Genomic DNA, 22,467 nt, shown 5'->3' with positions numbered 1-22,467 from the left:
TTCAGAGAGGCATAGTGAGATTTGTCAGCATTCAAAGACATGTTCCAAGTGTTGGACCATCTTGTGATTTTATCCAGATCTGCAGAAAGTGAAGAGGCTGCTGCATGCCGAGATATTATGGATGACTAATGGTATGGCAGAGGGTGGAGTCATCAGCAAAGAGATAAAGAGGATTTTCCGGCGAGTCGGAGAGATCATTGATGAAAACCAGAAAAAGCACAAGACCCAGAACGCTGCCTTGAACTCCAGGATGGACAGGAAGAGGTGATGAGAGATCTCCATAAAGGGCTACATGTTGGCTGTGATAGGAGATGAAGTCTGCAAACCATGAGTGGAGAGTGCCTTGGATACTATCGGAAGAGTGTTTGGTGAGCAGGTGTGGTGCCAGACTGTATCGAAAGCACGCAATCTATCTAGGAAGATGGCTCTGATCTCATGTCTGACATTGAAGACCTCCATCCATTGTTGGGAAAGCAGGAGCAGCAAGTCCAGGGTAGAGTGACCTGGTCTGAAACCAAATTTATGATCGGAAATCAGGCCATTGGAGAAGAGGAAGCATTTAATGTTGGAACGATGATGGATTCCATAACCTTGCTGATGATTGGGAGAAGGCTGATTGGTCTGTATTTGCAAGGATCTGTTTTTGCACCTTTTTATGCAGAGCAGTAATGTTTGCCAATTTCCAAGCAGATGGCAGATGACCTTGAGCAAATGAGAGGGTGAATAGAACAGAGAGAGAGAGGGTGAGAGAGCAGAGGAGCAGGTTTTTAGGACAAGTAGGCCGACGTCATCTGGACTAGTTGCAGAATCCGAGTCGAGGTTTGACAGCAAAATCTCCACCTTGTCAGGAGAAAAGGACACAGAGTCCAGGAACAGCTAGTTTGGTGTGACTGGGTATGGTGGGTACAAAAATTGATGGGGTTGGGACACAAGACTTCGATGCAAACACCGAGTTTAGGCATTCAGTCTTATCACGTGCAATGTCAGCTGTGCGGCCATTTGAGGTAAGGGAGGGATTGAGAGGGAACATACACCAGAAACAGACTTGATTAGATGCCACCAGGATTTGGAGGAGGGAGAGAGGTTTGAGAGTTCAGACTTGAGGTTACAAACATGTTGTTTCCTGGCTCTCCTCAGGGTAGATACACACTTGTTCCGAGCTTTGTGGAAGGAACTGAGATTGCTTTCAGTTGGATTTCCTTTCCATGATGCAAAGGCAAGTTGTTTCAAGACAACAGCCTCACCACAAGCTTCAATTTACCATGGGTGGGAGGAAGGGTATGACAACTGAAGACTATATGGGATATATATATATATATATATATATATATATATATATATATATATATATATATATATATATATATATATATATATATATATATATATATATATATATATATATATATATATATATATATGAGCAAATTTCTTTGAAAGAATTCCCAGGATGAGTTGATGTTGGAGGAAGAAGAGATGGGAGACCTGTCTAAAAGTTTTATGGCTGCTTGGAGTCCTTGCCAGTTGGCTTGAATGAAATGCCAGACTAAACAGCGCTAAGGTGGTTCTCTGATAACAGCCAGAGAGATGTCTACTTTGACAAGCACGTGGTCAGATGAACCGATTGGATCGGAGGTAGAACAGCAGATATTTTCAGGGAAATCGGTCAAAATCAGATCCAGAAGAGATGGAGTGCTGTTGGTTGAGATCCGGGTCGGGAAGTTGACAGATTGTGTCAGTTCCAATGAGTCGCAGAATTCTTTTGCTGAAGAGTCAAGGTAGGTGAGGGAGGTACCCACACCTAGCCAACTGGCATGATGACAATTGAAGTCACCACATATGAGGAAGAGAGAGTTTGGATGAAGGGATTGAAGTTGCTCCATGATTTCAGATAGTGAGGTCTAAATGGAGTCATCACTGTTTGGTGGATGGTAAAACACACATATAAACATGAGGTGGGAGTGGAGGGGAAGCCGTAGCCATCGGTATTCCTGGGAGTGTGGGGGAGTGAGGGCAGTGCATGGAGAGTGAGGAAAAGAGTTTTTGATGTAGACTAACTCCTCCATCATGCGAGGCTCAGGTTTGTCATTACTGGAGGAGGGAGTAACCAGGGAGAGATACGTCTTGTCAGAGATGTCTAACAAGGAGTATGGTTAATGTAGGTCAGCAAAAGTCGAAGGAAGATGGTGGATTGGCAGAAGGAGGAAGAAGAGTCAGTGCAGGAAGTCATGTGGTTATGTGAGGTATAAGGTGAGGAGGGAAAAGGTTTTTTTGTTGTTGTAGTTTTTATATTTTAAGACATTAAACGGAGGGTATATTTGGGAGAGATATAAGGAGGATGGAGGGAAAAGTGTAGAAAATAAAAACTGATGGTAATAAGGAGAAAATGCAAATAAACGCAATCGTGGACATAGACGGGAAGACGGGTAGGCCTCAGGGAAACCTGATATGACAAGCTGACAAAAACTCACCAAATTTGCAAAAGTTTTGAAACAAAACCGAACTAGGAACACAGTAAACATGGAGGAAACAAAATAAACAATCAAAATGCGAGATACAATGACCGGAAACTTATCTTTGAGAAAGTCGGCAGAGACCCCAGGAGAGAACCAATTTGTCATCTCATGCATATTTTTGGAGATATATTGACAAAAATAGGTTTTTCGGGAATGGCGTCACTAATGAAGTGATTTAGGAGGCGTGGGGGGTGGGGAAGCCACGCACCAGACCCGGCAGCAATGCATTTTTGTGATGTCGGGGGATGGTCCCATCAAGCCATGAGGTCAAACGTTTTTGTGCTTTTAACGTAAATAAAAATTCTGAGCCCCTGGTCTACCTCCTCCATCGTCAAGTCTAGCATCAAGGTGAATCTTCAATTTTGCAAGTAACAAATAGGAGTGAACACAACCTCCTTCACCTTCGGTAGCGGAGGTGAAGATCCCACGAGTGATGTCACTGTGTCATGTACCAATTTGACATAGACCTGGCAATATACAAAATGTGATGTCAATGTCAATTTGGAATTGGTTGTGAATGCATAGGTAAAGGTGATGTAGATACAAGTACAAGATCGTTATAGGTATCCATTTTCGTCAAGTCATATCTGCTGACTTCTGGTGACATTCATGATCAGATTTCTCCAAACATCCATATACTGCACTGCTTCCCTAAGCTCTGACAGAGACAGCTTGGTTTCAGCCTTTATCCCATACATCCAGGACAAATAAGGTCTGCCACTTCCTCTTCTTCCCTTAACCATAGACAGTCAGCATGTTGACTTCTCAGAGCTTCGTTTTGTGCACACATGATGTGTTCAAAGAATGACAGTTTTTGTTTTAGAATCAGCACTTCTCATATACATGGTGGTCTGTTATTCAATCACTGATTTGTTTGTTGTTCTTACAGTCCATGGAATTTTTAACATTCGTCTCTTACACCACATTCCAAAACTGTCAATCTTCTTCCTTTCTTTATTCTTCACTGTCCATGACTCACTTCCATGCATTGCAAATGGAAATACCAGAGCATTCACCAGACTCCTCCTGGTTTGTATTGTCACATCTTTATCTTTCCAGGTCTTTGTCAATCCTAACATTGCAAATAGTCACTTGATGAACTCTTTTGATGTACCTTTGGTTTTTATCTCTCCTCCTCAGTCTGCAATATTTATTGCCTTTTCTGACAGCTATTTGGCTTTCTTCTTTCTGCTTGCTTTTGGGATGTTGTTTTTTGGCCTCTTCTTTTACAATGTCTTTAACCTCTTGTTATAGTCCATCTGGCATTCTGTTAACCAAGTACAGCTCTGCAAAGCGTTATTTTTTTACCTCTGCAATCAAAGGTGGACGACGGAGATTATGTTTTCACCTGTTTGGTTATCTGTGAGCAAGATATCTCAAAAAGTTGTGGATAGATTTGGACGAAATTTTGGTGAAATTTGGTGGACAGGTTGGGTGCATGACAAGGACGAATGGATTCGATTATGATGAAGATCCAGATCCGAGAGTTTTTTTTCAATTATGTGATTCTTCGCCATTGAGAGATGGGGGCCAAAAATTATATATAGCATGATATTTCAAAAAGTTGTGGACGGATTATGACAAAACTTGGTGGATGAGTTGGGTCGGTGACGAGAACAAGCCGATGAGATTTTGTTCAAGGTCAAGGCAGATCCGGCATATCGGTGCGATACAAAACGTAAACTGTTCAGCCTGGTAGTAGTATGATCTGGTAAAGCTAAACCCCGGTGCTCCTGTTTCTCCAATTTTTGCATTCCGGTCTCCCATAATAATTAAAACATCTCCTTTGGGCACCCGTTCTCCCGCTTCCGGCAACTATCCATAAAACTCCTCCACATTTTCTTCATCTGTTGCAGAAGTTGAAGCATATATCTGAATGATGGTGCTGTTACATAGGATGTCCTTTCAACCTCACCGATATTAGCTTATTATTGACTGGGTTATATCCCAGTCCGAACCCTGCTGTTTTCTCATTGCAAATCACTGCCAATCCATTTATTTTACAGGTTTTGTGACCAGAAAAGAAAACTTTGGTATCATCAGATTGAAACTGCCCCAAACCAGTCTGTATAACTTTACTTCTCCCCGAAATTTCAGTTCTTGTCCTCTCTATCTCTCACTTTATTACATCCAACTTTCCCCGATTCATTGACCTCAGCAACTGGATTTCCTTGCGGGTTTGATCCAGTCCCATCATCACGGCCAGTTCTACTTATCAAAACACTTTACTCTTCCCTGGTGGATATTTGGGTGCTTTCAAACTTGGAGGGGCTAATCATCCAGCACAACAGCTTTATCTCTTGGATTTCTGATAATGATCGTTTTCTTGGGGTACACTGAAGTAGTTTGCCATTGCCTGCTTTCGGGCAATATCTATACAAGACGGGTGATCGTAGCCATTGTTCTCCAAAAGAGAATGCTCTGCACAGCATCATAGCCATCCACCACCTACTCCCATGGCTTCATGTAACCCTGATCGGGAGACCAAAATGGGGTAGTACATCTTGCCCAAGAGTGGCCAATGGGTTAACGAATGCAATGATCACCTACTTTAAGGATTGCTGCCTTCACCCAGTTAAACCCATTGCCTTTGATTTCAAGACCTCAACCGCAAGGCAGTAGCGGTTTTGGGTTCAGTTTCCTTCTGCTGGATGAGCTGCCGAACAAGGCTAATGAGCCCCATATGCCCAAAGCAAGTGGTTTTAAGGCCTCAGTGATTCACCTTTCACCTCGACACCATGAGTGAAAACAACCCCACCATGAGAACGGTTTGAGGTTTTGGATGAAACTAGGTGGACAGGTCAGGTGCGTGACAAAGAAGAATTCATTTGATTTTGGTGAAGATCCAAATCCAGATACGATAAATTTTTTTTTAAGTGATTCTTCACCGTTGGGAAATGGGACCAAAAATGATATATAGCAAGATATTTAAAAAAATTGTGGACAAGTTATGACCAAACTAGGTGAATGAGTTGGTTAAGGTAGAAGAAGCTGATTCAATTTTGGTTCGGGTCCAGATCTGGCCTATCAATGGGATACAAACTGTAAACTGTTCAGCCTGGCAGAGTGATGCACTCCACTGAGTGCCATTCTAGTTTAAAATGGTAGCCCATTATGATGCAAGATCTCATTTAAAATCAAGTCAATGTTAAAAATGGTATGCAAGCTTTCTTTTTGTATAAAGCTTTCTAGTATCGACCCAGAAATGAGATCAGAAGTTCACATATCTGCCCAGCATAATTGTTGCCACTCTGCCCAACAGTGCACAAGAGTTCCGCTTCTGCTTCATGTGTGGTCGTGCAGCAGGCGTAAAGCTTAAGAAGTGCACTCAATGCGAACAGGTGTACTTCTGCAGCAGATCGTGCAAGATTAAGGCTTTGGCTGATGTTCATATGTGCTGCCAACAGAAAAGAGGTACGTGTTGATGAGGAGGGAGTTAAAATATATTATAAAAGTGACAGAAAAAAAACTAGAACAGTACTTGGTGGAGCACATGCCTCCACTGGACTGACCAGTTTATGTTTTATATCCCAATGATAGGTAATTTAAATTATTACAGTAATTCACAGCAAATTACTCCCTCCCTTTGGGTTCTGAATGAGCTAGCTGTAGCTGTGTTATGAAATATGAATGAGCTGCATAGATGGACTTGAACACCATAAATGTTCACAAGTGATGCTGTTGGGATGAGCCTAATGTGCCTTCTAAAAGAGATGTAATAACTGGACGCACTGCAGTGTTGTAGCAGTTTATTCACAGAACTTTTAACCACTCTTCATATGTTTTTAAAGTTTACACTATACACTGCCAATCAATGAAGCTATCATCTTTGTTTGTCAGTGACTACAATTTCGTCATTTGTAGCTGCATATTTATTTTCAACAGATGTTGGTACCAAAACTTACTTTATTGAGGAAGGGGGGGGGGGAGATGAGAGTTTCCAGATGCCTTCTGCTGAGATGTTAGTGGGTAATTTAACCGGTCAATAAATGTTCCTCTCAGCCGATTACCCGGACTCTCGCCTCTCCCGAGTTACATTTCCTGCTTTGACAGGAGAGACCCGCTGGGTTTGTCAAGACCTCAATCTACCTTTGCCCTTTTTCTGCCCCAAGTCCTCTGAACCCCAAGTGATATCTTGTGCAAGTCTCTCCACAAACCCTCTAATGTTTGTCTGCGTGATGGCCCATCCTCATAAAAATGACTCCTCCATATAAACCTTTCTACGAATGTGCAACAAAATAACCACCCACCCCAACTTTCTAAAAAAAAAATTCTGCAAGAGTGAGGCTCATGGAAGAGCAAAGTTGAACCGACAGTGAGGGGGAAACAAGTGGACACAATCAGCATGGGAATGAACGAACTGAAAAGGAAGAGAAAGAGAAAACACAAACCAGAAAGTAAGTTTTTAAGGGGGGTAATAAAGATCATGGGTCTGGATGGGGGATGACACGAGACAATTGTAAATTGCCTGATTGAAGCCCAGGAGAAGAATAAGAAATAACAGTCTCTGGAAGGTGGTTACATGGACAGGAGAAGTGAGGAACAAACAAGTTGAGGTGGGTAGTCAGCCTGAATTTTGGAAGTTTCATCAAGATGAGGTTAATGGAAGAATGTGTGCATCCTCCAGTTTCTGAAGAGGGTCAGAGGACGAGAGCAGAAGGTCTCTTGAACTTCTCGACCTCACCAACAGCTGTGACCTCTTCTGACTAGACCATTTATCAAAGCTGACTTCCAAAGTCAGCGACAGAGTGCACATCCTCCATGCAGCCAATTATTTCGTTTGAAAATCTCTGTCACAGCATACAATAAGGCCTTTGGCCATAGCTCAGTGGATGTACTGCTTTCCTGATTAGGCTTGTACTTTCGCTTCACAGTTTCAAGTTCTTACTCCCTGTGCTCTTTCACCATTCTAGATTACGTGTGTTCTTCCAGTAACCGCCTCCTTGTAAAACTCCCAAATTTGAGGCTTACGGCTCAATCTCCACTCCTTTGTTCTTCTCTTCTTCCCGTTTCAATCTGTTCAATCCCACTTTCCTCCAGGGTTTAAAAATTGGCATTGTGCTAACATCTCATCATCTTTACCTTCTACCATTTGTCACCTCACTCTTTCATGAGCCTAGATTTTATAAACAAAAATAGAAGTAGAAAAAGAAATTGCTATGAGCACCAGGTTCAGCGAAAGTAAGCAAGACTACAAATTAACATATGAAAAATTCTTGTCTTGCTAACTCTTGCATCTTGTCATCACAGTCTATATAAACTCGCGTTGGCTGATTAAAAGTGGTCATTACTAGTGTTTCGTTAATGCCAAAGCACCCACTGACGTCACAAAAGAGGATGCCTGACCTTGGTTCGTCCTTCATTGGCTCACCACACCTCCCACAAGCGAATTAAGCAGAAAAAAAAAGTTGATAAGAAATGTGCAGCTAGCTGTAAGAGAAAAATTACCAAACATTGTCGATGAGCATCATATGCCAATATTAAATCCAGAATCTGATTCATCAAGTAAATTATACAACCGAGCCACGCATCGGCTGCCAAAACATAAAAAGCCCACTCCATTGTATGACAACATAATTACTCGCTACCTTTCAATAATGTTTAACAGAATGTGACGAAAATGTTGCATCAGAATATGCTCAATCTAGTCTGAACATCATGTAATATTCTTTGGTAATAGTGTTGACAACTGGATCCCATTTATAGATCTCCAAGAGGTCTACAAGTTTCAAACTAAAAACAGCACTCGGCTAGTAAACGGTTAAGAGCATAAGATGGCGTGGTTCCTGGTTGCAGAAGTGAAAAAGACCGACGCACAAGTGAAAGGAAGAAAGAGGAATCAACCCACCTCTTCAAAGTTCACAAGAACCAAATCTCAAAGTTATGGCAACAAATACCATCAAAAGGCAACTGCATTGAAAACCAGCACGACTGTACAAATCAAGGCAAAGAATACTGCCGAGAACTACAGCTTCATCTAGATTCAGTAAATGTTAAACACATTATACTTGTTAGTTCTTCAGTTAACTGTTCGAAATTTCCTTGGATAAAAGCTCAAAGTAATGTGAATGTGATGTTTGAATTATTAAAGGTGAATCTGTAGCAACATGGTTTCAACCACCTGCATTCTAGTTTTTAATTATGAGATAATATTCCAGCCAGAATCTGGCCCATAAAAAGAAAACGCTACATTTACTAACAAAATCAACAGTTACGGCCTTTTGGGTGCTTAAGGTCAAGAAACGGTTTATATCAAGGTTAAAAAGTGGAAGCACAGAGTCAATGAGTGTGATCGTAGCCTCTATAGAATTGAGATGGAGTCATTATCAAGAACCGAGCCAGGAATGATTTGTATCAGTGGTGGTTCCAGTTGTTGTCTGGTTGAAGGTAGGTGCAAGACAAAACAGTGTTGGACCAGATAACAAATCTTGAGGTGCTTTAGATGTGGAAATATAGGTTAAGACCTTGTCTACAGAGCCCTGTACAGAGAGATCTTGCGATGCTGAGACCTGTAGCATTTGTTCGCATTCACCGACCTCGTTTGAGATTGCAGGGACACCAAGAGCCGTACGAGTGGTAGACGGAAGAGTGGAGAGAGAATCAAAAGGGAGAGAAGCTGATTGGGGGAAATTAAACGCTACGGTGGTTCGATCCGGTCTGACCTCTTGAGGCGTCTCTTGATCACCACTTGAATCTTGAAGGACAAATATCGCTGATTGGGCAATGGCGTCTGGTGGGGTAGCCTGATCTTCACAAGTTTCCACAAGCGGTTCCAAGGGGAAGACGGTCACAATCTGAATGGCCGGCTCCAGTTGGGCATTCCGCGTTTGATCCTCGCTTCCGTTGCCAACATTTAGTGAATCCGCGTTTAGCGAAAAAGTAACCTCATGCTCTTCTTCACCTTTCTCCTGTCTTTCATTACTTTGGCATCCCTCTGCTCCTTGAAGTCCCACATGGCCACCTCCATCCCTATGTACATGCTCCATGTGGTATTTCAACTTATCTTTGCGTTTGAAGGTCGATGAACAAATTGTGCATGCATGTGGTCGAGCATCAGAGTGTACCAGTTGATGTTTGGACAAAGACTTCCGAACACTAAAACGCTGGCCACAAATATGGCAAGGGAAAGGTCGCTCACCTGGAAGGTAGAGGGAATGGTAGAAAAGATGAACAAACATGAGACAAGGTACAAATTTAATCCATTCCACACGTGAAACCGATAGGTTTCTGTTTAAGGTTTTGACTTTAGGAGAGGTGAACGATTTTCAAAGGTTTATCCATCTGCTGCATTAATCTGAAGAAAAAGCAATAATCTTTTACAGAAAAAGTAAAACTAACACCAATAAGCAATGTCTCACATTCTCATCTTGCTCTTCAACATGGTTCGCACAGCCATGGAAAACCAAATTTCCAGTTTTTCAGAACAAAAAAAAAATTGGTTTCCAGGACATTTAAATCCAACGTCACTTGCACATAAAATAAAATCATCCAAGCCACTTTATTTCTGAAAGAACAAATCAATGGAGATGAACGTTTGGATTAGATTCGGGAAGACGGACAATAAATGTAAATAAAATACAACTCGAGCATAAATGCCTGTCCTGGAGCCAAAAATATTCCGTAATACGGTAGTTGGACCGGTCATTTGGAATCACATGTGACAATGCTTTGGTGCTTGGCACCTCTTGCGTGACTCCTAAGTGTGCTTTCTCCCATGGAATGTTTTCTTACAGAACCTGTATCTGGCTTTGTAAAAAGTACTCCTTCAGCAGCCAATCCCTGTAGTCGACGTGACTCAGCCACGAGGAATTAAAATAGCAAAGCTTTGACAATTACTCTTCAAATTCTCTTCTTTTCTCTTTAAAATCTGGCAGTGCACATGCTCAGTCGTCACTTCCTGCTGAATCGTGAGTTTCCATAAACACTTGCATAATTTATGCTTAACGCTCGAGAACCAATTCCAGCTTGGCTTTGGTAAATCCCTGGGGAGAGTTAAAATTGGTAACACGAGCAGAGTACCTGCCCTACGGGCGATCTTGTTCCAAGCATGCAACAAGTTCTTCCAAGGCATACCTTCATTTTGGGTGATGTGAAGGGAGTAATCGGGAGGGGGGGAGGAGAGGGGAGCGAGGAAGGTGGGAAGAGGGGAGCGAGGAAGGTGGGAAGAGGGGAGCGAGGAAGGTGGGAAGAGGGGAGCGAGGAAGGTGGGAAGAGGGGAGCGAGGAAGGTGGGAAGAGGGGAGCGAGGAAGGTGGGAAGACGGGAGCGAGGAAGGTGGGAAGAGGATGAGCCACCCAATCGGTGTTCGGATTAACCGTGACGTCATTACGGTTGAACGAATCAGTGTCTACCTCATTGAGGTCAGGTCAGGTATGGGAGCATGTGCCAGAACAACGCGTCGCTGCGTCCACTTTCCACTGGTACTCCAGGGGCCTCCGTCTGGCCATCCCCCAGGCAGATGCCAGGCCCATCCCCATCTCCTTGGAGATGCCGGTCAACCTGCTGCAACCACAAGGCACGTGGTCGGCCCATTGGCCTCCTCCACTCACGAGACTCCCTCGCTGAGAGAATCTGGTGAGCAGGATCAGCGTCAGGAAAACGAGCCACATGTCCATACAGCCACAACTGACGCTCACGGACTATGCAGGTAACAAATCTCATCCGAGTCTCTCTCAGCAACCGCTTGTTGGACACAAAATCCGACCAGCGATAGCCAAGGATTCTCCGAAGAGACCTGGTGCCAAAGGAATTAAGTCTCCGTCTCAGATCCTTGGTCAGAGTCCAAGTCTCGCATCCATAGAGCAAGACTGGAAGCACCAAGGACCTGAAGACTCGGACTTTCGTCCTCCCGCACAGGTACCGGCAGCGCCACACCCCATGATCCAGTGAATCCATGACTCCCCAGGCCCGACCCAGACGTCTATTGACCTCTGACTCACAGCCAGCAGAGACATGAATATCACTGCCAAGGTAAGTGAATCTCTCCACGACCTCAACATCCTCACCACAAACAGACACAGACAGGACAGCAGCATCCAAGATGTCACCGAAAGCCTGGATCTTAGTTTTGACCCAAGAAACCCGTAAACCCAGTGGCTCCGACTCCTCATCTGGAACCTCTAGGGCCCCCAAAAGGAGATCTTAAATCTCCGCAAAGACGACTGCATCATCTGCGAAATCAAGGCCCGAAATCTTGACATTCCCAAACGATGCACCGCAGCTTGATCTCTCAGACATCCTCCCTAAAATCCAGTCCATACAAGTGCTGAAAAGTGTGGGGGCCAGTACACACCCCTGACAAACTCCAGTAACAACTGGAAATAAGTCAGAGATGGTACCACCACATTTCACAGCACTCTCAGTACCAGAGTAGAGTTCAGACATCAGATCGATCAGTTTTGGTGGCACCCCACGAAGACCAAGAATCCTCCAGAGGGCATTCCGATTCACTGAATCGAACGCTTTACAGAGGTCAACATCGGCTGCAAACAGCCCCTGCAGAAACTCTCGTCTGCGTTCGGTGAGGACCCGAAGAGCAAGCATATGGTCAATTGTTGACCTCTTTGGTGTAAAGCCTGACTGCTCTGGACGCTGGTGCTCAAGCAGATGGTGGCGAACCCTATCAAGAATTATCCGAGAAAAGACCTTGACCGACACCGAGTAGCGTCACCCCTCGGAAGTTGGTTGCAGTCTTGGCGATCACCCTTCCCTTTCCAGAGAGGGACAACAAGGCCCCTCTTCCAATCAGTTGGGATGATGCCTGTGTTCCAGGCAGAGCACAAAACTGCATGCAAAGACACGAGTGCAGCATTTCCACCAGCCTTGAGAAGTTCAGCATGGATGCCACAGATCCCTGGAGCTTTACCCCGTTTCAACCGGTTCACCGCAGCCCGTGTTTCCACAAACGAAGGTGGACCAGAGTTGATTGGACGGTCAGCAACAGGGATTGTAACACCCTTGACGTCCAACTCGACAGCTGGTGGATCAGCCTGGTACAACCTCTCAAAGTAACCGGCCCAGCGGAGCCTTCACTTCAGACTCTGTCAAGAGCCTACCACTCTCTGCTCTAACTGCAGTGTTCCGAGGGATGGGCTTGGATGAACGCAATGCGCGATTCCCCTGTAAGCGGGACGAGAATCATCTGTCCACAGGTGATGCTCTACCCCCTCACAGATTCCTCGCACATAGGCCTCCTTGTCCACCCTTAGTGCACGTACAGTTTTACGCCTCAGCTCCCTGGACAGCTCAGCTCTGCCATTCAGCCTGGCCCTGCGACTCTGGTCAATGGTATCCAGTGTCCCTTGAGAGACAAAATTCTTCTTTGCCCTGTGGTGAGTTCCAAGACATCCACCGGCAACATCAAGGACAGTAGTCTTGAAGGCATTCCACAACTCTTCAGGACCCCCCAAAGCACCCAGACCCCCAAAATGTCCACTCAGCCTGTTCGCAAACTCCTCAGCTACTCTCTCATCCTTGAGCTTCCAACCCCCAGCCTTCGCTGGGATGGTACCATTCTCCCGGATTTAGGTGCAGCTTTAGAGTTGCTACAACAAGCCGGTGGTCAGTATTGAGGAACTGAGCACTCCAGTAGACCCTGCAGTTCTGGATCATCCTCCAGCGACCGTCAACGAGAACATGGTCAATCTCCTTTGCCACACCACCGGCGTTGGAATTCCAAGTCCAGCGATGAGCTTGTGGGCGCTGAAACCATGAACCAGCCACCCAAAGTCCATGACTTCTTGCAAAGTCAAGGAACTTAATGCTATTCTGGTTCATAGTTCCTGACCCATGGGGACCAACACATGTCTCATAACCATCCCTATCAGTTCCAGTCGATGCATTGAAATTCCCCAAGACTAGAAGTGTATCTCGTCTGGGGCACTGATCAACCACAAACTCGAGCGTGGCGTTGAATGCATTCTTCACGGTGAGATCACTCGCCTCAGTCGGAGCATAAACAGAGACCAGGGAAATAACACCGAAGGAGTGACGAATCCTTAGTCTCATCATACGCTCGTTGACCGGTGTTACCTCAATTATCATTGGGGTCAGCTTATTGGACACAGCTACAGCAACTCCTTAAGTATGGTAACCATCAAAGCGACCAGACCAATAGTAGGTGTAACCACCCACCATTATCTCGCCCAATTCGGTCTCTGAACCTCAGAGAGTGCTGCAATACCTATGCCCAAGCGCTTGAGCTCAGATGATAACAGAGACAGGTGATCATCCTCTCTTAGGGATAGGACATTCCAGGCACCCACCCGAAGGGACCGCCTCAGGTTAACCCAAGGAGACCGCTGTCTAGTGGACGACACCTCAGCACCACTCCGACACACTCCCACAATGTGACCCAGGAATTTTACCCTGTGGCTTCCCTCCTATCAAAGATTGGGGGTCCCGAAGGCTTTGCTCCAATCCAGTCATCCGGTGAGCTGCCCTGCGAAGGGAAGCTGCACAGGAGGTACTCCCACAGAGTGGGTTTTCAGATTTTTTTTGCGTTTTTGTGTTTTGCGGAATTAAGGGTTTTACGGTGGCCGGAGTGCAAATCCTGCCATCAACCTCCTAATAAAAAAGTAACCCAACTGTAGGAGGACGTCCGCAGACACAGTTGGGCACTAGGTATGGATGGCCGTTGGCTCACAAGGAGCTCCTCCGCCCTTTGACAGGTTTTGTTTTTAATCCTGCTGGGTGTCCATATCCAAACACCCTCCTCACCAAAAAACCTGGTGGGGGAGACGGTTTCGTCGCCGACAACCCGACCATAGAACAGGTTTACATGGTACCTGTAGCAGGTCACAGATCTAACCTGACCTGACCTGACTTATTGAGACTTGCATATAAAGCACGTGCCTTCACTTCCTCTTTCACTTGCTGCAATTTTTACCCTGAAGAGTGCAGCACGAAAAGCTTCGGTAACTATTAGGTCGTGTTTGCTTGTGTCCATATTGAAATTCTGTGGTACCAAACATCAATAATAACTGGAACTGCCACTTTATAACTACTGGCAGTGATGACCGGGTACCCAGACGTCTGCCTTTGATACAACACGAGACTTTCTGAAGATGATAGTTGCAAAGTTTTGCTTCGATAGGATAAGTGGTTGCAGAGAAAACATTCTTTAATGTTGATATAAATACAGCCCTCCTTCGACAGCGCGGGACTGACGAGTTAAGAACCGGGTTGCACAAAGTGTTCAATCTATTTATTCCGAATGCAGTTCGCCCTTTTCCCTGGGGACATTGTCGGTATCAATTGAATTGCTATTTCTGGACCTTCAAACTCATGCAGGTGCAGCCAAATGAGCCTTCTGTAAATAAAAAATTCTCAAAGTTCTCAGATTCAAATAATTAAATAATTCTGGCTGCCAAACAGTGTCACTGATCGGGTTGAAATTTTAAACCTATGTTTCACATGTCGGCTGAATAATAATTTTGAAGTTTCACATATATTTACCCAGCAGTTCCTGAGTAAATATTACTTAATATTTCCCCTTCAACCCAACATGGCTGCCAAACCATGGGGCCGATCGAGTTGAAATTTAAAACCTTCATTCCACATGAAGGTTCCATCATAACTCTGAAGTTTCACATTTATTGATGCAGCAGTTTCAGAGTAAACATTAATTAGTATTTTTCCTTCAATCCAATATGGCTGCCAAACGATGTGTCGTACATCAAAAGAGGGAGAGAATTTTTTGTTCGGCATGGAGAGGCAGTCATACATTTGGAGTTTTGCCTCGATCTGTTCAGCCGTTTCAGAGAAGAAGACTTTTAAAGTTAGTAATTTTCAATCCAATATGGCTGCCGTATCACGTGACCTATTACAACATAAATTTAAATTCTCCCTCTAATGGGGTAGTGGAACATGCTTTTTAAGTTTTGTGTTGATTAGACAAGGTGCGTTATTCTATCCAAGATGGAGGCCAAACCATGTGACTTGTGACATCATAATTTTTAGCATATATGCAGAAATGGTTGTGTATAATAGTTACCAAGTTTCACTTTGATAGGATAAGTGGTTCCAGAGAAAACATTATTTAATATATTTCTTGAATCCAACATGGCTGCCAAACCATGTGCCCTATCAATTATTCATTAACAAACTTATATTCACTACCCGTGTGCAATACGAATGTGAAGTTTCCCCTTGATCTGACCAGCCATTCTGGAGAAGACGTTTGAAGGTTTTAGGGTAAATTCAATATGGCCGCCAAACCATGTGACCTATCAATTAGAAATTAACAAACTTGTGAAAGGATTTCTTGAGGAAAGTGTGTGTGAATTTTTGCCTAAATCCGTCCAGCCGTTCTGGAGAATATTTTTTTTTATTTATTAATTTTCAATCCAAGATGGCTGACAAACCATGTAACCGATGACATCATAAATTTAGATTCTGCCTCAATCCTGTACTGTTTTGTGTTAATCGGATAAGGTACGTTATTCTATCCAAGATGGCTGCCAAACCATGTGACTTGTGATGTCATAATTTTTACCATCTGTGCAGACATGATGGTCGATGATAGTTGCAAATTTTCGCTTCGAAAGATTAAGCAGTTCCAGAGAAAACACTATTTAATATTTTTCTTAAATCCAACATGGCTGCCAAACCATGTGATCTATCAATTAGAAATTAACAAACTTATATTCGGTACTCGTGGGCAATACGCTTCTGAAGTTTCCCCTTGATCTGACCAGCTGTTCTGGAGATGTTTGAAGGTTTTAGGGTAAATTCAATATGGCCACCAAACCATGTGACCTATCAATTAGAAATTAACAAACTTGTGAAAGGATGTCTTGGGGAAAGTGTGTTTGAATTTTTGCCTCAATCTGTCCAGCCGTTCTGGAGAAGAAGATTTTTAAAATTTATTAATTTTCAATCCAAGATGGCTGACGAACCATGTGACCTATGACATCATAAATTTATATTCTGCTTCCAATCGTGTATTGCAACAAGTGTGTGAAGTTTTGTGTTAATCGGATAATGTGCATTTTCTATCCAAGATGGCCACCAAACCATGTGACGTGATGGCATAATTTTTACCGTATATGCAGGCACGGGTGGAAATTACAGTTGCCAAGTTTCGCTTCGATAGGTTGTGGTTCCAGAGAAAACATTATTTAATATTATTCTTGAATCCAACATGGCTGCCAAACCATGTAACCTATCAATTATTCATAAACAAACTTGTAAAAGGATGTCATGGGGAATGTGCGTGTAAAGTTTCGCCTCAATCTGTCCAGCTGTTCTGGAGATGTTTGAAGGTTTAAGGGTAAATTCAATATGGCCGCCAAACCACGTGACCTATCAATAAGAAATTAACAAACTTGTAAAAGGATGTCATGGGGAATGTGTGTGTAAAGTTTTGCATCAATCTCTTCAGCCCTTCTGGAGAAGATGTTTTTAATTTTTTAAAAAAAAAACAAGATGGCTGCCGAACTGTCACCTATGACGTCAAAAATATTTTTTTTTCTACGGTGAATTGTTGTGTCGATGATGCTCAAGAAATTTCAGATTTTTCATGTGCAGCGTTCTACTTGACGAATTTTCACCGGGATACTGCTTCACCGATGACGTCACGAAAAATCACCTGTCTTTCCCATTGGGGGTTCATTACAATGTATGAAGCGAAATATTTTTCCATTGCACCATTTCAGAAATACAGAGGTCCAAAGTTTATTGGTTTTTACAAGATGGCGCCCGTATCACGTGACCTATGACGTCACAATTATCAAATAAGTATGAAATCAAAAAAGATACATACGAAGGTGAAAATTTCGTGTTGATTGGACTTTCTGTTCCTGAGAAAATGATTTCTAAAGTGAAAGAACCCGCAAATCGCCGGCGGCAAAAGAAAAATAATAAATAAATAGAAGAAAAACAATCGAATAACCCAGTCCATTAGACTGGGTACCCTAATAATAATAATAGTCCCAGGGGTTCAGGGTGGGGGAAAGACTCCAATTTTCTATGTAAATGTATGTTGCGTAGTGCCCCCTGGTAGAAGGGGCGTTATTACAGGTCATATATCCAAAAAGTGGCAGAATTAACCCATCTGAAAGGATGAGTTATTGATTAGTTAAAATAATAACATAAAAATCAACGATACAAAATCCATGTTGATTGTATTCAATACACGCATACCTGAGTGTGTACGCAAATGAACATCCAAGCTGGACTTTCCCTTGAATAACTTCTTACACACAGAGCATTCGTGCATTGTCGGTTGGTACCTGCAAGATAGACCTCAATTGTGCAAGCCATTTTCAAATAAGCCTTCTATAACAGCTGCAGTCATGATTGTGGTCCCTTGATCTTTCTTTCCACTGTTTGCAAGTTCACAGCAAACTTTCCATTGTTTAGACTACTCCAGAATACCTATGGGAGCAATGTTATTTTCTGATTCATTAGCAACTAAAAATATATGAATAAATAAGTAAAACAAGCAGGTAGGCGACGAGGGATTCGCGAGGATCGAAGCGCTGGATACTATGCTTTTAATTCTGACCGATCCACCAACGAAGATTCATTGCCAAGACGTATTGGTTCACATACAATTGTTCCTCTGCCTGGCAAGATTTTTCCTATTGCGTATTTTGCCAACTGGCACTCCTCATAAAAAATGACGTTAAATAGACACCCTATTTTTGAAGGACTACCATTTGAAAAATAATCTGTTTGCTGGTTTGTGCTGTGGAGCCTCGCGTTTCACACACACACACGGAAAACCCAATAAACTTCTCTCAATGCTCTTGTTTGACTACACCTCCTGAGCCACACAATATTTTTCAAAAGCCACGCCCACTTTACATAAGCCACTCCCACTTTCCTATGCCACTCCCACTTTCCCTAAGCTCCGCCCACTTTCCGAAGCCCCTCATAAAAAATGACGGTGAATAGACACCCGATTTTTGAAGGACTACCATTTGAAAAATAAAACCTCAATCAAAAATCGGCTCGAGTAAAATTTTCTAAATATCTCGAAGTGTTTAATTCCGAAGTCTCGTTTCTCTATATTCAAAACTGAAGGACAAGTATTGAAAATACTGTACGTGGTATTTCGGCCGCTGCACAGCAACGGGTGGTTGCTCGGCAACGAAATTCAAATGCGCACATTCCCAGTATATATTCCACATGTTGGCAAAGTTTCATCGAAATCGGTTTGCTGGTTCGTGCTGTGGAGCCTCACGTTGCAGACACACATACACACAGACAGACAGACGAAAAACCCGACAATAAGGGATATCTAGCATATATAGCGAATCCAATATGCTACTAACTGAGCTTTCCACCAAACTTAAGTTTCTTAAAAATAAAGCATCGTTGTTCACATTCATAATGGTGGCAATTTGCTGTGGGCTGTACCTTTGCCAGACCTTCTCACCAAGATGTACGCTGCGATGGTGGATACTCAGATGATCTTGTCGTCCAAAACATTTTCCACAGGTCTCGCACATGTGGCTTTTTTCCCCTATGGCAAATTGATATCAAAGGTAAATAGGGGAAGAAATGAAATTATTCCTAATCAAAGTATAGCCAAATAAGCTCTCAGATGGTCGGCTGCAATTGACATATGGCTCGAGTTATTCGAAAAGCCAAGAGAAAAGTTTCTGCACACTTGCACTCGCATTGATTGATTCACGTTGAACAACTTGACTATCCACCATTAACAATGACTAACGGCCATGGGAAGCAAGAAGAAGCTGCTATACCAGCGTTAACCCTTCGTCAGGGCAAAAAGAGCTCTGACTTTTTGCAAAAGAGCTCCTCTTTTGCTCTGATGAAGGGTTAGTACCCGACAAGTAGCTTCTTGCTTCCCACGGCAGTAAAGAGACCTCAATAAACATCTTGTTGATTTCATTCAGCAAGTTACATAACCATGCGATTGAAGGTGTTATGATGGACTAAACAGCTCGAAGACGTAAATACTTAAAACCGCTTGACAGCACAAGCTTTTATAACACTGGTGTTTCACAGCGAACCTGTAACAAATAATATACAACATAAATTATAATAGGCCATAATCGTTTTTTGGTTTTTTTAAATCTCACATGAGCTGAAATGATTACTCATGTTATGCATGCTCACAGCACGAGATAAAAATGACCCATCCCTAGACAACAAGTTGCTGCTGCACAAAATGCCAATAAATAGGCCACACATCTCACTGAGCCTTGTGTTGTTTTTTTTTGTACTTGCGAGTTTCCCGTGCCTGCATGGGATTCTAAACCGAAACGGGTTGGGATTTAAGCGGAAAAACTGCAAATGGCATCTCCTGTCACCGAGCCGGCAAGCTGGAAGCAACAATTCGCATTTATTACCACATCTGATGCAATTTAAAAGTTCTAATGGCGGTGAGGTGCTCCATTTGAAGCTGTTTGTTCGATATATGTGGCTTTTTCATGCCTAGGATCCATAATAAATATTTGTATTGTGTCAAAGCCAGTGAACAATTGCAAATTAATAGGAGGATGCAAAGTCGAGGCTTGTGTCAGAGCGAGAAGACTGAACAGATCAGAACACAATTGAATTATTTTTTTCTTTGCATGCTACAATCAGTTGATTTTATTAATAGCTGACAATCAGCCATTCATTATTTGCTTTGCCACCATATTAACAAACATTGTTATGGCCTCGTCTAATCTTTTAAAATTAAATTTTCTGAATTTTTGAAACAGGCAATCCCTCAAGTAAATGCTTCCATGTGTAAATAATAGCAGCATTCAGGAAGTTTCTTGTCTGAGCAGCTTAGTTTTTTGTGTTTTTTTTTAGGTCTCAGCCAATCTATCCTGATTAGTCATGTTTATTTGCAAACTGTCTGTTTATGTTTCTCGGACTTGTATAAAATAGTGTCAAGCTGAGTCAGTCAATGCAAGTTTTGAAAAATGGAGAAGATTGGAATCTGAGCAGTGATTGAGGTCCTCCATTAAAAAAAAATGATCCTAAAGGAAATCTGAGGACATGGCAGCAACATTGAGAAATTATGCAACTTCATACACCACTGTAAAAATAAAAAATAAAACTGATCAGCTGAATTTATGAAAGGGAGAACCAGTACTGAGGATGATCCATGGTCAGGATGCCCAAAGGGCACCACACCAGGAAAAGCTGACAGTTCATAACATGTTGATGCCCAACAGAAAAAGTCAGTGTACTCTATCCTCATGAAAATATTAGTCATGGAACATTTCAACAAGATGCACACAAGTAATGTTGTCTGTTGATCAGAATAGAGCTTAAGTTGACATTTCTGGGGAATCCTTGAGCAGTTTCTATCGAATCCAAACAACTTTATGAGCAGAATTGTGACTCACGATGAGTCATGGGTTCACCATTTGATGTCATGGGTACACTTCAATGGTTGTGAGAAGCCATCAAGGACAAGTGCCGTGGAAAGGTGAGTCGAGGAGTGCTGCCACTACAGGGCAATACATCACCCAATACAGCCGAGGTAACATTGACCACAGCGACCAACTACTCATCAGATTTGGCTCCACAAGGCTTCTACCTCTTCATCAAGTTGAAGAAGAAGTTTGCAGCAGATTTTGAGGACTTTGATGATGAGGTGATGATAGTGGTCGAGGAATTTCTGGAAGACCGTTGGAACAAGTGCATCAACACAATGGGGACTGTGTTATAAAACAAACAACTCAAAACAAACAATTTTGTTTTCCCTGTCAAGCTTGAAACTTTCTGAATGCCCGTTGTACCAGATAACATCCAAGGTTCCCTCTAATGTCACAAATCCTCATGGAAGGAGGACCGGTGGAAATGAACTTTTAACGTGGAATTCTTATTTTTGAAAAGGAAACAAATGATTGTATTGGTGGTAAAAGTCTCAATATCAATCTTTCCTTTGACAAGTAAATTATGTGATACATTTTAAAGTCTGAGATATACATTTAAACATTTGTATCTTTCACCATACGACCTATTGAGGCTCTTGCCATCTCTATTATAATACCAAGCTTGCACACTAAAAACTCGGCTCGCCGTCACACGATCCCTATGAAATTGCTGTGGCACTTAAGGCCCGGTCACACCTTGACGTTTTAGCCAGCGATGGCAACGTGTTAAAATTTATGTAAAACGCTGGCTTACGTTGAACTTTTGATGTTTTTTTTTTAAGATTCGGACGTATTCATAGCGACTTGGTCTTATGTATAACGCATTGGTAACTACACAGAACGTTTCGTTGTGTTATAGATAACTTATACCAACGAATGCTGAACCTGTTGTCGGCCTACACAAGCGATGCCCAACGATAGTCTAACTCAGGCATAGCGCGTTGCACGCATCGCCGACGATGTCGTGGCGTAGCCTATTAAAAGGCTGACGCACAACGATTCAAATCATAACTGCCGTAGAAATGGAAGGGTCAAAATCGCGGTCACACCTTGGCGATCTTGCCAGCGTATGCCGACGTAACAAAAAGTGTGTCTAAAACGTTGGGGCACGTCGAATACGGTATGGGTAAGTTTGGTATGCGCGAGTAGAACGCTAAATACGCTATCATAAGTCGTAGTAAGTAGAGTACGTCAAGAAATTTTGAACATGTTCAAAATTTTACGACGTACTCGGCGTATGACACACGTTCGCATGCGATGAGGATAAGTTTTACACACGATATGTGGACGCTTACACACGTCCACAAAGGCTACTTATAAGCTACTCATAAGTCGAAACACGTCGCGGTAATGTCTTTTTTACGTGAAACTTATTTATAACTTATGTTTGACGTGCTTTGAACCAATTCTTTACGTAACCCCAACACACATCGACGTATGTAGACGTATTCCAATGACGTCTTCCGGTCGACAAAAAAAATAAATGAACGTGTTTCTAGGTTACAACTGCCATATAAAGACGTGTTCCCAGCGGTTTTGGGAATTGGTATATAAAAATGGTGTTCATAAAAGGGGAACCCAACAGTGTTTTCGAGTCCTTTTTGA

At 42.8% G+C, this 22,467-nt stretch overlaps 2 protein-coding genes across 3 annotated transcripts in view; one reads left to right on the top strand and one right to left on the bottom strand.

Moving 5' to 3' along the window:
• The window catches only part of LOC147031807 (uncharacterized), a 43,036-nt gene that overhangs the window by 4,023 nt on the left and 16,546 nt on the right, over positions 1-22,467 (top strand). The window contains exons 2-3 of one of the 2 annotated variants that reach the window (XM_085867772.1): positions 5,779-5,930; positions 8,313-8,622. In XM_085867772.1, the coding sequence (XP_085723898.1) occupies positions 5,779-5,930; positions 8,313-8,497 (337 nt within the window). In that variant the 3' untranslated portion in view covers positions 8,498-8,622. Of the gene's footprint in view, positions 1-5,778; positions 5,931-8,312; positions 8,623-22,467 lie in introns of those variants that run through there. The other variant, XM_085867773.1, reaches the window with a different exon arrangement.
• The window catches only part of LOC147031806 (uncharacterized), a 40,030-nt gene continuing 23,813 nt past the window's right edge, over positions 6,251-22,467 (bottom strand). The window contains exons 6-8 of the mRNA XM_085867754.1: positions 18,881-18,986; positions 17,660-17,748; positions 6,251-9,654 (exon numbers count right to left, since the gene is read on the bottom strand). Of these exons, the coding sequence (XP_085723880.1) occupies positions 8,843-9,654; positions 17,660-17,748; positions 18,881-18,986 (1,007 nt within the window). The 3' untranslated portion in view covers positions 6,251-8,842. The remainder of the gene's footprint in view (positions 9,655-17,659; positions 17,749-18,880; positions 18,987-22,467) is intronic.

The sequence above is a fragment of the Eptatretus burgeri genome, chromosome 2 (genome assembly GCF_056783735.1).
Source record: "Eptatretus burgeri isolate ZD-2024b chromosome 2, Ebu_testis_v1, whole genome shotgun sequence".
In the NCBI taxonomy this organism is placed as follows: domain Eukaryota; kingdom Metazoa; phylum Chordata; class Myxini; order Myxiniformes; family Myxinidae; genus Eptatretus; species Eptatretus burgeri.
Note: the sequence above shows the minus strand (reverse complement) of the source record. Positions and strands in the feature narration are given on the sequence as shown.